Below are 16336 nucleotides of genomic sequence, written 5' to 3' on the forward strand. Positions count from 1 at the left end.
TGCTTTACCAATGGGAAGCTGAGGCCCAGCGAGGTCAGTAACTCGTTCGCTCAGTAAGTGGGTGGTGGAGGCGTCCATCCTCAGAAGACAGATCTGACCCCCCGGCCGAGGCCTTCACTACAACACTAAACCGTTCCGGTATTTTACTGATGCTTTAATAAATATGATCCATGTACAGGAAAAAAAAGACTGGAAGGAAATTCAGAGAATAGAGCAAAATCTTCTCTCCCGCCATATCAAAAGCTTTGTAAAGTGGGATCATTGATTTTTTTTTTTTTTTTTTTTTTTTGCGGTACGCGGGCCTCTCACTGTTGTGGGATCCTCCCGGACCGGGGCACGAACCCGTGTCCCCTGCATCGGCAGGCGGACTCTCAACCACTGCACCACCAGGGAAGCCCAATCATTGATTTTTGTTTACTTAAGATCTAGAACCAAGCGTGGAACTAAATGAATATTTTTTATGAGTGAGTCTTTTGGTGATGGAATTGGGTAATCTTTATGTTCTTTGTAGATTTTCGTCTTCTCTTAATTTCTCAAAAAGAGCATGTATTTTATTTTTAACAAAAAACAATAAAACATTGTTAAAAAGTAGAATTATTTAATTGTACACGTAAAGCAAAATAAAAGCTCATTCAGGTCGGCACAGTGGTTCCAATCAAAAGGCACTTTTAAAACATAAAGGCTCCTAGGATATTGAATCTGTTGCTATGATAGGGTGGGACTGGAGGTACCTCTGGCCTGTCTGGTGTGCTGAAGCCCCAGATGGAGAGCAGAAGGTACTCACAGTAGGACCCAACAGGTGTGTGCTGGAAAGGTGAAAGCCAAGGACACTTTGGCCAGGCACTGATGGAGTCTGGTACACCCACTGATGTTTGAGACGCTACCCCTGGGTCTAGAACAGTGCCGAGAACTTTCTGGGTGCTTTATAAAGACACATTTGCAGTATGAATAAACAAAAAATTGAAGTACACGGCCAGAGTTCCTTTCTCACCTAAGAGGAATCCAGTTCACTCTTGGCTTGCACATAAATTACTTGGCTGTTTACAATCGTGTGTCACATGCTAGGGAAGAAGAAACGATCCCGGGAGACCCACGTTTTGGAATCGATTACAGACCCCGCCACAGTAGAGACCCTCACAGAGCTGTGGTGGGAATGAAACGTTTGTACGTGGGCAACGTTTATGCAATGCCTGGCCCAGAGCAAGGAGAGAGAGAGAGATTTTAAGGAATTGGTTCACGCACGTGATTATGGAGGATGGCAAGTCCAAAGTCTACAGAGTAGCCTGTCAGCCTGGAGACCCAAGAAGAGTGGACGTTGCAGGTCAAGTCCTAAGGCTGCCTGCTGGTAGAATTCCTTCGTGTTCAGGGGAGGTCAGTCTTTGTTCTATTCAGGCCTTCAACTTATGGAAGGCAGTCTGCTTTACCCAAAGCCCACCAATTTAAATGTTAATCATTCCCCTAAACACCCTCAGCAAAACATCCGGAAGAATGTTCGACCACGTATGTGGGCACTGTGGCCCAGGCAAGTTGACATAAAATTAACTATCACACATGTCATGTGTTAGTAGGAAAGAGGATTGAGTACCACCTCCTTGGGTTGCTTGGTTTCCTTCCTGGAGTGCAAACCTTTGACCTTGATGCATGGATACCTCACCTGTGTGTCCAATCTCAGAGGCAAAGGGCAGGAAAATGTGCCCTTACACATATGAAAGTAAACTCCTCTCACCGTCAACCTTGGAATCACACCAGCTCACTGCTGCAGTCATAGAAAAAGCCTACCCTGGCCTCTAGTGAAGACACCGCATCTGTGGCACCAAAGTTTGTGAGATGGTACAGTTCGCCATGAGCTTGGGCAGGTGGGCTTGGTTAAGTCTGCAGAGTTGACCTGGGTGCCGACTGCTTCTCAGTCGTTTCCCGGGCTTTTTCCTATATATGCCAATAATCTTCTTGTTTCACGTGCCACTGCCTACCTCCCTTTAGCGTGTGGGTCAGTGGGCCCTCAATATCCTCCACGGATACCCTCTACTAAATGGGTCCAGGCCCTCAACATCCTCACGAGCACCTTCCCCTTCTGCTTCTGCTGTGGATCTGCTTGGAGATAAGACATACACAAGCATGGATCTCTAGCCCTTCCTCCCTCTGGTTATGCTGTTGACTCACTTCCTGCACGTTTTCTAGAACAATCCACTTTACTGTTCCTCTCTCGAGTTAGCTTCCTTATTGAGCTACTTCTCCAAACTGCTCTTGTGGCCCATCCCCAGGCCTCTCCTTTCTTGGAGCTTGGGTTGTAAGTGGTGATACAAGTGACAAGCTTGGGTGTTTTCTTGGGTGTTTGAGCATCCTTGTTAAAGGAATGAAAGTTTTAGCCCTGAAGTGACTCCTTTGGTAGTGGATGGAGTTCCTTCAGGGTCACATTGTTCCCAGAAGAGAATACTTGGGTTGTGTCCTAAACCCCACCACAGAGGAACTTTTGTGGTTTGGGGTGACCAGCCCTCTCTCATCCAATCCAAGGCTCCTGGGTCTAATTGTGGGCCCCCAGGTAGCTCTGGCTTGGTCATGTCATTGCATGGCTCTGCAGTCAGTCCCCCCTGTCCCATCTTTGGCCTCCAATCTCATTCCTGGCCTTGTGTTTTCAGCACTGAGCCTGGGCTCTCTACCAGAAGAGTTTTATTTCACCCTCTGTCCTAGTCTGCTGCAGTTACTGCTCTGAACTAGCCCACCCAGGCAAGGTCCCGCCTCTTGGGTATCACTCTTGGGTCAGCCTGTTTGGCCAGTGTCTTTGCCAGCTGTGCCCATGGCCTCTGGATCTGACTTCCCTAGTCAAATGTCTGGTTTCCATCAGACTCCATGATCCCTCCCATATGTCCAAGGCAAGTCATGGCCAGCCAGCTAGTTCCCAAGTCCCAGCCTGTCAAACACACACACACATACACACACACACACACACACACACACAATCCTGTTTTCCCCTCATCAGTTTTAGTTCGTTTCCAGTAGGGGGCAATAATAACTCCCTCATAGAGGGTTGTTGTAAAGATGAAAAGAGACTAGAGCATGGGGCAGAGAAGATGCTGCCAACATATCTGGGATCCTCTGCTTCTCCGGGTATCCCCATTTCCCCCTGGAGCTGGGTGAACACATGGAAGCCCACCGAGGTGTCTGTGGGTACCAACCCTCTTCCCAGCCTCCTCTCTGCTGTGGGACATGCCTCTGCCCGCAGCTGCCGGGGGAGTTAGTACAGCTCCTCTTGTACAGATGAGACGACAGGCTCTGATTGCCAGCTGGACAGGAAGCAAGGCTGATGAGACAGCCACTGACGGAAACAGCTCCCCCGCACCTGCTCACCCCCCTCAGAATTGCTTCCATGCCTAAGTCAGCCTTCTTCCAGGACAGAAGGTGCCCCAGCCAAATGTGTCTGGCAGGCCCTCAACCTGCTTCTTAGCTTGCTCTGTTCTTGGACAGAAGACCAGCAGTGGCCCTCCCCACTCCATTCCCAGACCACACTTGTCAGTCTCAGCATTTTGATGCACAGGGTGGTGAATTGTATTCATTTTATTCATGACCAGCTAAGTTCCTGTGCAGCACAGCCTGGCCCCTCTACTCAGTTTTGGGGTTTAAGACTTTGCCCACAAAGAGGTCTCTTTGAGTCATCTGATCCTCCACAAACAGCAAGAAGGGTCTATTGAACTTCACGACCACAGGGACCTCCTTCGTGTCCACGGGGACCTTCCACACGTCCGCGTCCTTGGCTGCATCCGTGATTAAGCCATGCTCGCTCACCTCTATCTCAGCTTGATGCACGGCCTGGGAGAGACAGTTTCCTTCTCAGCTCTGGGAGTGAACTCACCTGGCTGGCTGGAGAGCAAGGCGGGGCGGTGTGCCCAACTATCTCCTGTGGTCAAGATCAGGGAGGCAGCTTCCCTCCATGGCCGATGGCAGGTGGAGGAAAGCTGACTTCCATTCCTAGAAAACCACCCTCAGCTCCCAGCAGCTGGGTTCACCATTGAAGGCCAGACGTCCCCGAGTGGGGTTGATACTAGGGTTGGTAATTGTTGAGTTCAGACATTTTCAGCGCAGGGCAGACAGCTCAAGGTGTTAACAGGTTTAAAAAGGAGGAAAGGGGAATAAAACACAGAGGAAGGCTGGGTGGTCTGTAGGCTTAGAAAAAAATCCCATAGAACGACTGAGAGATAGTCATTTCCAACACTTTCAAGAAGAATGTGATAAAATCTACTAGGGGGCTAGTTCTTCTTGTCTCCATCCATGCAAGGACAATTTAACCTCCGTGTAAAAGTGCTTGTGCCGGAACATGCACGTTGGCCTCCCTGATCTGCAAGAGGCCCTGCTGGGGAACGTGGCCATGACATTGCTTGCATGACTGGTGATGGATTCAACATCTCTCAAACCCAGCCCAACAACCAGCACTCAGTGCACACCTGCCGGGTGGGTTCTGTTTGAATTGGACACGGTAAGTAGTGCTTACACCCACTGGGCCACGGGAAGCACGGCGTCCCCTCGGGGTCCCAACCCTGGGAACTCCATCCAGTGTCTGTGAGTGACAGGTTCATCATCTCCTAATTAAAGAACAGGACCCCTGCCCTGTCCCGACCCCCAAGGTCATTGGGAGACTCGAGCAAGAGAAACCATGAAAAAGTGCTTTGTAATTTGTCAGGGGCTGTATCACGGGGAGGGATTGTGTTTGCTATTTTTGTCCTAGGCAAAGTCCTCAGAGTATCCTGGCCCCTATGGCGGCCACATAGCAGCCAGCCAGTTAGTGACCTTGGTGGAGTCATTGGAGGGCAGCCCCTGTGCCCACCGGGATGGGTAAAACTATCTCATAAATAAATGTTCCCCGGCATCTGGAGATCTAACTGGCACCTCAAGTTTAGAGAGCCAGTCTCTGTCTGCTCCCCCAAACCACTCCTGCTCCATCTTTCCTGCCTCATGCATTGGCTCCATCGTTTCCCAGGCTCCAGCTTACAAGCCCGACTCTTCCCTCCCTGCTCCCCAGCTCTGTCTTCAAAAGGCACACAGAGCCTTCTCACCACAGCTAACCCTCCCTCGAAGGCCCCATCCATCCTCCATTACCTCTCACCTGGGTTACCCGCCAAACTTCCTAATGGGTCCCCCTCTTCCTCCAGGGCCATTGCCTGTTCTCCGCGCGGCAAAAAGTGGTCTTTTGTAAAACATATGTCAGCTCATGTCAGCCTCGGTGGTCTCCCATGTCAGTCAGAATAAACTCCCGTCCTGTCCAGGGCCTGGGACACCTACATGACCTGGCCCTGCCTGACTTCTGCCCTCACTTCCTACCAGGCTCCATCTTACTCAGCACTCTAACTGCCTGGGCCTTCTTGGGGTTCCTCAGAAATTTCAAGTTCACATTCCCTTAGGATACACTTGCTCTCTTTGTCTGGAACACATGTCCCCAGGTATTTGCTCCCTTCTCTCTCCTGCCCTTCATTCAGGCCTTGGCATAAAGGCCAACCCAGGCCTTCTCAAGCCTGCTCACTGCACCCCAGCATGCCGTTCCCAGTTTCTCTGCTTTCCTTTCTTCACAGGAAGTATCACTGGGGGACGTAATACATATCTGTCTGTTGGCGTGCTCACTGCCTACGCCGTCAATAGAATGGAACGGCTACGAGAGTAAGGTGTTGTCTGGCTGGCTCACGACTTCATCCTCAGTGCCTCCAGTGCTTGATGCAATTACTTTTGAGTGAGTGAATGACGAAAGAACCCCCAAAGCCCAGGGACCCAGTCAGATAAGAGTTATAACTGCTGTATAAAAAAAAAAATGTTTCTCAAACAGGACTGTGGTGGATAAAACAGAGACTCTAGAAATTGCCCCACTCACCTCCAAAATAGATAGAGAAGACTTCTTTGTGATGCTCTGGGTGGCCGCTGTTGTAGTAGACGCATCTTTGACGTCAATCTTGGGAAGCAGATGTTTTAAGTTTATCTTGGAGGAGATCTTGAACTTGGGCAAAACTAAGTGCACCAATCTGTTGAGAATGAAAACGACAAGGAAGCTGAACAATGTCCCTCTCCTGGAGTCTAGGGGAAGCACCTTGCTTAGGCTGAAAGACCTCTTCCGAGTGAAAAGGTAACAGAAGTGTTTGTTTTGGGTTGGGGAGAGATTAAAGATGCCGGGGTATGAGCTGCAATGTTGAATTTCCAAGCAAACCACTTACTCAAAATATACCTTGCTATTCAAATGAGTCCCTTCACAGGCTCTCTATGCAAGAGAAGATGAGGGTCAGACCAAGAGCATCCAGCCCTGAGTCCCTCCAACCCTTCTTCTGGAAGCAGGGGTTTAAATTGGGCAATGACCCTACATGTGGTGAGGGAGATGGAGGGCATGAGGTCCCCATGCTGCAGGTAGAGCAGAGGGAGTTTCCACAGGAGAGGAAGCTCCAGCCTGGATGATAAGCTTTCGAACAGAGAGGAGGACTCTTCCCTCTATAGACCAACCACTCTATGACTAAGGGAGAGTATCAGAGTGCATAGCGCCAGTCCTCCCACCCAACATTTTAGACTATGTCAGTGCGGTGTTGAGCTTCTGATGGGCTAGCAACCCGTTCCGTTGGGTCTCTCTACTGCTGTACCCGCTCTGTCCCAACCAGGAACGTTGTGGTAGGCACAACCATGGCAGAAGATGGCAGACCCCCTCTGCCGTGGCCCTCAACTGTAGGAGTAAACGCTGTTGAGAGATTTCTTCCCAATCTACACACTTACTGCCTGAAGACTGTCTCCCCAACCCTGCCGCTCAGATCAGTGGGCCATTGAAAGTCATGATTTCACTATTTAATTTACCCACATTTGATGGGACCTTGGTGAATAGCATACCCAAGCTCGGTTAGTTCAATGCTCCCTTCCAGGAGTATGCAGCGGGAATAGAAAGATACTCAGTTCAGTGTGAGGAGGAGCATTTGACTGAATGAAAGAGAGCCATGCCTGTCTACAGTGGTCTCAGCTTGAAATTTACCTGCGTAGGCTCCTCCCCTGACCGTCATAACTAATTAAGAGCCCTAATTAATACTTCACAACTGAATTGGCCGATGTCACCCTACTCATTATCTCCTTAGCTTTTACTACAGTTTGAAATTGTGTATTTGTTAGTTGACTTTCTACCTCTTCCACCAGACTGAAAATTCCACGATAGTAGGGAAGTGTTTGGCTAACCATTATATTCCCAGCACCAAGCAGTTTCTCGCATACAATAGGTGCTCAGAAAATATTTTTTGGGTGAGTGGATCACGGGCTAACATGTGTGTGAAAAGCTGGTTTGCTGAGCTAGAGAGGTTAGAAGCAAGGACTAGTGACACCAAGAGAGATGGGGTTCTGGGTGCCCTTGTAGTCCCTTGTTCCAATCCCTCATGAGACCCGGCTGTGTATATTCCCTGGGGTTCCGTGAAATTCCCATGTATCTTTCCAATAAAGTCCTCTCTTTACCCATCCTGAGCTTGTATGAAGTGGGTTTCTGATGCTGTACATGTGACAAAAAGAACCATAATTAACAGTTTAAGGGGCTTCTGGCTGGTAAGGGGACTCAGGCTGCTATTCTTTCTGTTTGGTTTGTTTCATTTTCCACAAATGTGCTAGGAAATAACCAGATGCCAAACTCCCCCCCCCCCACCACCACCACCAATAAGGCTTTTACATAGAGGAAGTGAGGGCTGAGCAAAAATGCAATGCAATAGCATGTCCCTCCTGAACAGGATACCTGAAGTCACTGGCTTTCTGGAGTCTAGCTCGCTTAGCAGTTATCTCTTTTAGAGCCAAGTGGAACTGTCCTGCATCTGGGAGCACAAGAATGAGGGACACATTTCCTTTGTAAGGCATCTTCACCATCGTAGCAAGCAGCTCCTCGGAGCGGCTGTAAACCATCCGTTCTGTCTTCCTCATCATGTCCACCTGCACCTTGGTGTTTTCATTCACGAAGAAGTCCTCCTTCTGCGTGAGGTTGCTCTGAAAAGCTCTTTCCCAAATGCCTGGGGGAATCAGGAAGGAAAAAGTCAAAGAGTGATCTGGCGGAAAATCATCACCACCCCCAGGTTCGGGGACCCCAGAGGTCATCAGCTTGGGAAGGAAGCAGTCTATTGTTGGTGATACCTTGACCATAGTGAACAGAATATTTAAAATTCTAGACTGGTGCAAAGGAAAGAAAAGCTAACACATGATTTTCAAAGATATTCACCATAGAATTTCTTTAAATCTGTATTTCTCAAAGGATGTTTACCAAAATACCTGCTTCTGGAACTATTACACCAAGAAAGGATTCTGTCATCAAATAATTTAGGAAACATTGACCACAGCAACCTTCTTTGAAAACTCCCACTGCATTTGAGTGTATTAAGAGTTCAAAGAAGTCCTGCGGTAAAGAAACCTGTTTAAAATTTATGTAACTTATTCCAGGAGGGAAACTTTTCATCAGAATACACACACCTGCGCATACATGCACACCCCTGCGTGAAATCCTACTTTAGCTAATGCACTTCCCCAGTGGATTTAAAAAAAGATTCAAGGCACACACCAGTTAAAAAATGCATGTCACCCAGAGTGACGGCCATCTAGTTTGGTCTGGAAAATCTCTGCAAGTGTTAGCCTTGCTTCTGATTCTATAGCCAGGCTTACGGTCCTCTCTGTTCTCTTTTTACAACTTGGCTTCTAAAGTGTGATATAGATAAAGCTTTTAAGAGGGAATCATGCCCGAGAGTTCTCTGAAGCATCCAGAGACATGATCCCTCCAAGATCATTTGTGGAGCACTTTCTATGTCCCAGGCACCTAATCTGGAACTGTGAGTCCCAATATGAATAATGGTCCCAGTAGCCTGAGCAAGCATCCTGTGCTGGGAAGCATTGTTTTTATGAACATTTCCTTCACTTATCATGTAAAGAACAAACAATCTGCATGTCCTGGTAGGAACCCTGTTTAATCCACAACAGTTTATCCATTGACTCATTCAAATCTGAAATTTCTTGAGCTCAAAAAATGTGCCAGGTACCACGCTAAGTACTGAGGTTATAGCAGTGAATAAAACAGAGGACGTGTGTCCTCATGGCGTTTACTTTCTAAGGGGGATACAGAGAGAAAAGCAATCCACCACTGTAAATGGTTAAAAGTGTGATGAGCATTAGGAAAGATGCAAGTAAAGAGCTGAGTGCTAGCATGGAAGCACTTCCTCTGAAAGACCAGGGAAGGCCTTCTTGAGGAGAGAGCATTGAGGCGGAGGCTTAAAAGAAGAGGGCGCTCCATCTGGCAAAGAAGGGGAGGAAGAACATTCCTAGGGAAGGAACATCATGGACTAAGACAGGAAAAAGCAGGATGCATTTAAGGAAGAAGGGAAGGTCTTTGTGGGCAAAGCATAACAATGAGAGGAATAGTGATGGGGAGACACTGGAGGGATCAGCAGGGCTCAAACAGCTGGCTCTGGGTGGGATTGCATTCCAAGTGCATCAGGACGCTATGGAAGGGCTTCAGATGGGGGAATGATGTGATTTATGTTTTAAGAAAATTGTTCTGGTCTTTTAATGGAGAAGGGATTGGAGGCAGGCACGAATGGAAACATAGTAATTAGACAGCTGGGGCAAGTCATCTAGGCAAGAGATAGTGGTGACCTTGGCTACAAATGTGGTAGACCAGATGGTGAGAAGCGAACACACTCCAGATCAGCTCTGCAGGCAGAATCCATGGGACTTACTGTGTTCTTGAATCTGGAGGCTGGAGGGGAGCTTTTGTCAGGAGAAGGTGGGTGAATGGCATTGTGATTCTCTGAGGTGAGCAGATGCTGGGCGTGGTTGGGGGGATTGTGTTCGAGGGTCTGTGAAACATCCCCAAAGAGATGTCAGTAGGCAGATGAGTATTAGAGTCTGGATCTCAGAAGAGGTGGTCCAGGCTACATCTAGAGTGCGGGGAATAGTCCGAGTACAGACGGTGTTTGAGGTCGTGAGCTCAGGTGAGGCAGGAGACAGTTGTAGAAGTCAGAAGAGGAGAAACCAGCAAAGGAGACAAAAAAGGCATGAGCTATGGGGTAAGAGGAAAGTGGAGGGAGTCCTTGGGCAGGGAGGATGGAAGGGGACCTGCCCTGAGGAAGGGGAGGGGACAAGCTCTCCCTCACTGTGACCAGAGGGGAGAGTGAGAGGAGAGGTGTGTGAGCCTTGGGCAGCACATGGAGGACATCCTGTCAGAACTGCTTTCTTGTCCCCATTCGGGCAGGAGGCAAGGCCATTGACTGAGAGTCCATGGCGGAAGGAGACTGGTAATGCTAAGTGGAGGAAGAGGGTATAAATAGATGCCAGTGAGCGGTAACTCTGAGCCCACCTGAAGAAACAAGGGCCACGTCAAGACCTGTGACCTGGAATTTAAACTGCTAGTTTAGACACCTGGTGTGTGATCCTGAATTCAACAATGGACAAAACTTCGAAAAGCATCTCATCTCACGCTGATCTGACCTTACAAAACAAGTGAATTAGCCAATGCTCATGCCTCTGCAAAAAGATTTCTTTTTCTCTTTTTTACCAGCAAGAGTCATTGCCTTTTTACTCCAAAATATCTTAAGCACGGCAAACAAGATGACTGAGAAGATTAAGAGGAGAAATACTGAAAAATCTTAGACAACACAATGATATCAAAGTCCATTTAAAAAGTTTTGGATCTACTGGTTTCTGGGAAAATGGGATATACTGACAAATTTTTTTTTTTTCCTGACTTAAATCTTTTAGGAAACACAAGGGCAAAGTTTACCCCAAATGAGAATTCATGCATTTAATAAACCTCACCTTTGAAGAGAACATAGTTGACAAGACATAGGACAGTCTGAGGGTCCAGGTGGGTGATTAAGTCTTTGATTTTCTTATGTATCTTTTCAGCCACATAGTGATTGATGGCCTTCTTGGTTTTTTCTGTATCTTTAAGGTCAATCGTCTGGATGTCCACTTCATGTACTCTGTCTATCTGCTGCAGAAACATCTGGTTGATCTTCCTGTTGTTATCAATAAAGAGAACGTCCTTGTGCTTCAGTTGCTCTTGCTTCACTAGCTCATTCCACGTCTGGACAAGATGCTTGTCCTTGTCTAACACTTGGATTTTTCTGAGGTCAAGTCCCAGGTCCTCAATGAGGTTGATGCGTGTTGTGGATTTGATCCCCAGGGAGAGGGTGACCAGGGCGATGGAGATGGCCACAGGGGAGAAGATGATATTCTTTCTGGGATCCTCAATTATCAAAGCCTTGAACAATTTTTGGGCAAACGCCTTATGGCCAGCTTCCGTCTTCTGGGAGAGAGATGGAATTTTCTTTAATAAGACTAAGTTGATATTCTTTTGGGAGTCTTGCTGCTTTTCACAGAAGATGCTATTAAAAAGGCCACAGAGTATAAGGACCAGAGACAGCACCAGATGTATTTTCCTGTGGGACATTTCTGCAACAATCCAGAGCTGTTATTGGAAAGAAGAGGTATACGGGTGAATATTCTATGGAACGTGTTCTCAATGCTGAGGGGATTGAAAAAGGCTCATTCTTACCTGGGTGCAGTTCACCTGGGTGGGGTCGCTATTTGTTCTTAATTGAAGGATCCTAGCTAAGTCTAACAAGGAAAGTCTAATGAGTATTCTGGAACATGACTTCAGACAAATTAAAGGTAAGTGACCTGATTAACAGGGATTCAGTTCTGCCCCTAGCCTACGCTGCAAGTGGGTCTTCTCCATCCACACTGGGGTTTTTTCTATCCTTTTTGCTTGCTTTTCTTCTTCTTCTTTTTTTTTAATACAGAGGTCATGACAAAAATCCTGAAAAGTGTGGAAAGGAAAGAAACAAGAGGAGAGAGAGAGCACAGATTGCAGATTCAAACATCTGCAGAGATCTGGCCAGAAATACCCACGTGGAAAGACAGCAAGTGTAATGCAATAAGGTGTGCTGGGGACTGTGGAAAATGGGTCATCGTGGCCAGGCTGAAGAGGCAGGTGTCACTCAGCTCCAGCTGTGATTAGTGGCAGTGCTGGGTCAGTGGTGCCGGATTTTTTTGTTTCTGAAGCATCTAGAAATCCATGTTTTTACATGAAAATTCAATCTTGCCAAAAGCAACTTGCTAGTAGCAGCTGGCCCAGATGCAACCCAGCCAGATCTGGCTTTAGAGCTGCCAGCGTGATTTCTAAAGTAAAGCCCAGGTGGTGCTCAGGCGACTTGGACATCAGCTGAATCAAGGGCCTGGCAAAGGTCATCTCAGGAAATCCTGGTCACCTCACTTAAGCCCTCCCTGTGCTCACAGCTATGGTCCCTCACCCACTGTCAGGGCAAAAACCCTCTCTGCCCCCATAAGTGCCCCCCATGATTGACTGAGACCAAAAGTCAGGCCTTGCATCTGAAGGGGACACCAATGGTGGATTTCTGGCCCCACTGATGGGAAAGGAGAAGATGAGAACCATGACCTGAGCTTGCGTTCAAGTTTCACCTCTTTAGGGCAGGGCCATGTCCTCCCTTCCTTATTTTCCTACAGTAACCAGCTCAGCTCTGGGTACAGGGTCCACTTCTCTGCATCATCACTGCCACCACTGGTGACCTTTTTCATGGCTACTGAAATAGCATCTGCTGTGCACTAAGGCAGATGCTACTTGAACCATAGCAAGAGAGCAATAAAATGCCTACCCATGTGGACCCTCACTGTCCCCAAGAGGAGAAAGATGACTTACCCTCCAGGAGAGCCTGCTGTTGTCTACTGCTGCTGTTCTCTGCATCCATCAGTGACTTATTTATACTGCCACTGGTGTAATGAAATGGATAAACCTGAATTAATATTAACTTGGCCAAAAGATTGTGTTCAAATATTGTCCAGAACAAACAAGAGATGAATCATTTCAGTTCCCAGTGAGACAATAAACAAATTAATGGATTGTTGTACCGTTTGAGCTACTGTTCATTAAATTACTCCTGTGCTATTTCAACAAACATTTACTTAGCTCCTACTAAGAGCCATGCTCTGGGCTAGGGACTGGGGGAACACAAGGCTTCAGGCCTGACCTCCACCCTTGAGGAGACTTCACCCTTGAATTCAAGGAGATCTTGGTTTTGAGGAAGAAACAAACATGTAAAAGGACTGTGGGCTACATTTTGACTAGTTCGTGGAGAGTCCGCATTACCAGTAAGGGGCTGTGCATGGACAGAGAAGGGCACAGTTAATAATTTAGGACAATTAGGAGAGATTGAGTAACATTTCCTCTAAGTCTTAAAAAAATACACAAGAGTTAATGTATTGTCCAGGAAGCCTGAAGAGGGAATTCTAGATGCCGGGCTGGGGTGAAGTTCCCTGGGGGAGTGGTGGTCAAGGCTGTGTGTGCAAGGTTTCTCCAAGTCTAGGAGAAATTCACTTCTGGCATGGTGGAGTGAGGTGAATGCCAAATGTTCTCTTCAATAGCAACTAAAGAGGTGGACAAAATTGTCAAAAACAACCGTTTCGGTGCTATAGAAAATCCACCGAAGGCCCACAACAAACAGATAAGTGTTCATTCATGAAAAGTACTGAACTCTGTGTAAGAACAGAGTGAGCCTGTGGCATGCTTGTCTGGGGCTGCTTCCACCCTAATCCAGCTCTGCTGGTGGGTTGTCTAACCGGAGGGGGGTTGCTGTCGCCAGAGCAGACTCACTTGACTTGGAGCATTGCCAGTTAAAGTGATGACATCGGTGGCAAGCAGAGTGTGTGTGAGTGTGGGTGGGGGCAGGGGTTCTGTTAGCCTGGAGTTGTGTTTGGAACAATAAAGGGACTAATGGATTAGCAGGGGATTAAACAGGGAGTCCCAAGAGGTGTGACAGCTACTGGGGGCTTGACAAGCTCTCTGCATATCTCAAGTTGAAAGGAGGTTCTGCACGTGTGCAAACAGAGACTGGAGCAGACCCAAGATACCCACACCTCCCTGGCCCTTGGGGAAGCAAGAGAGAAAGGGGGAAAGTAAAATATGATGGTACTTGAGGTTGGCCAATATGTGGCTGAACAATAAACAATACAGACACAGGGGTGACCTCTAGGAGGCAGGTTTAAAAATAAAGATTGAGAAGAAACATCATTGGTCATAAATTTCAGGGGAAACACACTTCACAGATTCAGTCCAAGCAAATTACTAAACAAACAAAAACTCTCAAGAGGGGAAGTCAGAATCCAGTTACTGCTATATGTTATCTAAAATGTCCAGCATTCAACCAAAAAAATTGTGAGAAATGAAAAGAAATAAGAAAGTGTGATCCATACTCAGGAAAAATGAAGTCAATAGAAGTGGTCTCTGAGTGTCCCTAGATGTCGGATTTAGCTGCCAAAGACTTCATAGCAGCTGTAATAAACATGTCAAAAGAACTAAAGGAAACCAGTTTAAAGAATGAAAGAAAAATATGAAGACATTGATACAACAGATAGGGAAACTCAGTAAAGAGATAGAAATTATTTTTTAATGGGAATTCTGGATTTGTAAGTACAATAACTGAAATAAAAATTCACTAAAGGGCTCAACAGTAGATCTGAGATGGTGGAAGAAAGAATCAGTGAACTTGAATCTAGACCAATAGAAATGCTCCAATATGAGCAGAGAAAGGAACATTTAAAAATTGAAAAATAAGTGAACAGAGCCTCATTGACCAGTGACACAGCATCAAGCATACTAACATAACTGTAACAGGAGTCTCAGAGGAGAGGAGAGATAGAAAAGGGCAGAAAAAATACTTGAAGAAATACTGATGGAAAGCTCCTCAAATTTGGTGGAAAAACATTAATCTACAAATCCAAGAAGCTCAAAGAGATCCACACCTAGGCACCATAATTAAATTATTGAAAGGCAAAGACAAAGGGAAAATCATGAAAGCAGCAAGAGAAAAAATAACTTATCACATGCAAGGGAATAACAAAACAATTAGTGGCTGACTTCTAGTTAGAAACAATAGAGGGAGGAATGCAGTTGGATGACATAGTTAAAGTGCTGAATGAAAGAAAAACCTGTCAACAAAGAATTCTATCCAGCAAAACTGGATAGAAAAATGAAGGTGAAATAATAACATTTACAGGTAAACAAATACTCAGAGAATAGTTGCTAGAGAACCTCCTTTACAATAAATACTAAAACAAGTCCTTCAGACTGAAAGGAAATGACACCAGATGGTAACTTGAATCCACAGGAAGAAATAAACAATGATAAAAATGGTAAATATAGAGACTCTAAATATGTTTTCTCATTCTTCTCTTAACTTCTCTAAAATACATAAGATTGTGTAAAGCAATAAATACAACAATGTGTTGCTGCATTTATAACATATATACACACAATATACGTACAATAATAACAAAAAGGAGGAGGAGGAAATGAAGCTATATTGGTCTCAAGTTTTTATATTTTACTGAAATTAATACTATTTTGAAGTAGATTGTGATAAGTTAAGGTATATATTGTAATCCCTCGAGCCAACAAGAAGAAAAATATTTTCAAAGAGGAATTAAAGTGATACACTAAAATTTTTTATTTAACCCCAAAGAAGGCAATAAAGGAGGAACAGAAAAGCAAAAAAGGCATGAGGCTGGCAAAATGTGAGACATAATTCAAATATATCAATAAATACATTAGATATGAATGCACTAAACATTGCATCTAAGTGAAACAAACTATCAGGCTGAATAAAAAAGCAAGACCCACCCACATGCTGTCTACAAGAGACACAGCTTAGATTCAAAGACATAAATAGGTTAAAATGATGGGAAATGTTATTCAGGATAGTATATAATCTGGTCAACAAAACAGGTCTAACAATAAACTGAAAAGACAGAAATTATAAGAAGTATGGTGTCTGACTGTGATATGTTTACAACAGAAAGAAATCTGAAAAAGCCATAAATATTTGGAAAACAAACAAAGCACTTCTATATAACTCATGGTTCAAAGAAAATATCACAGGGGACAGTAAAAATATTTTAAAGTAAATGAAACAAAAAAAAATCAACATTTCAAAATTTATGGGATGCAGCTAAAGCAGCTATTAGAGGGAAAATTATAACTTTAAATACGTATATCAGAAAAGAAGGTGTCAAGATAATTAAAGGGGGAGAGGGTTAGTCTTTACAACGAATGGTGCTTGGAAAATTGAGAATCTCATCTGCAAAAGTAAAACCAAAAAGCTTATAACCTTACCTCTCAACAGATACCAAATTCAACTCAAATGGGACACAGATTTAAGTTTGTGTTAAAATCATTACATTTCTAGAAGAAAACAGAGGAAATTATCTTTGTGAACTTGGTTTAAGCAAAGTCTTCTTAGACCTGACACCAAAAGCATGAGTCATACAAGAATAAAAAAATTGATAAGTTAGACTTCAT

General features: G+C 45.4%; 1 protein-coding gene across 1 annotated transcript; it reads right to left on the reverse strand.

Moving 5' to 3' along the window:
- Positions 1-3597: 3597 nt before the first annotated feature.
- LOC115867125 (uterine milk protein-like) lies at positions 3598-11413 on the reverse strand. The gene is made up of 4 exons (XM_030883125.1): positions 10777-11413; positions 7721-7988; positions 5852-5999; positions 3598-3804 (listed from the first exon to the last, which is right to left on the reverse strand). Exons 1-4 carry the CDS (start codon positions 11411-11413, stop codon positions 3598-3600), a joined length of 1260 nt encoding a protein of 419 aa, XP_030738985.1.
- Between the last annotated feature and the right edge of the window lie 4923 nt (positions 11414-16336).

Source organism: Globicephala melas, chromosome 2, assembly GCF_963455315.2.
Source record: "Globicephala melas chromosome 2, mGloMel1.2, whole genome shotgun sequence".
NCBI lineage: Eukaryota > Metazoa > Chordata > Mammalia > Artiodactyla > Delphinidae > Globicephala > Globicephala melas.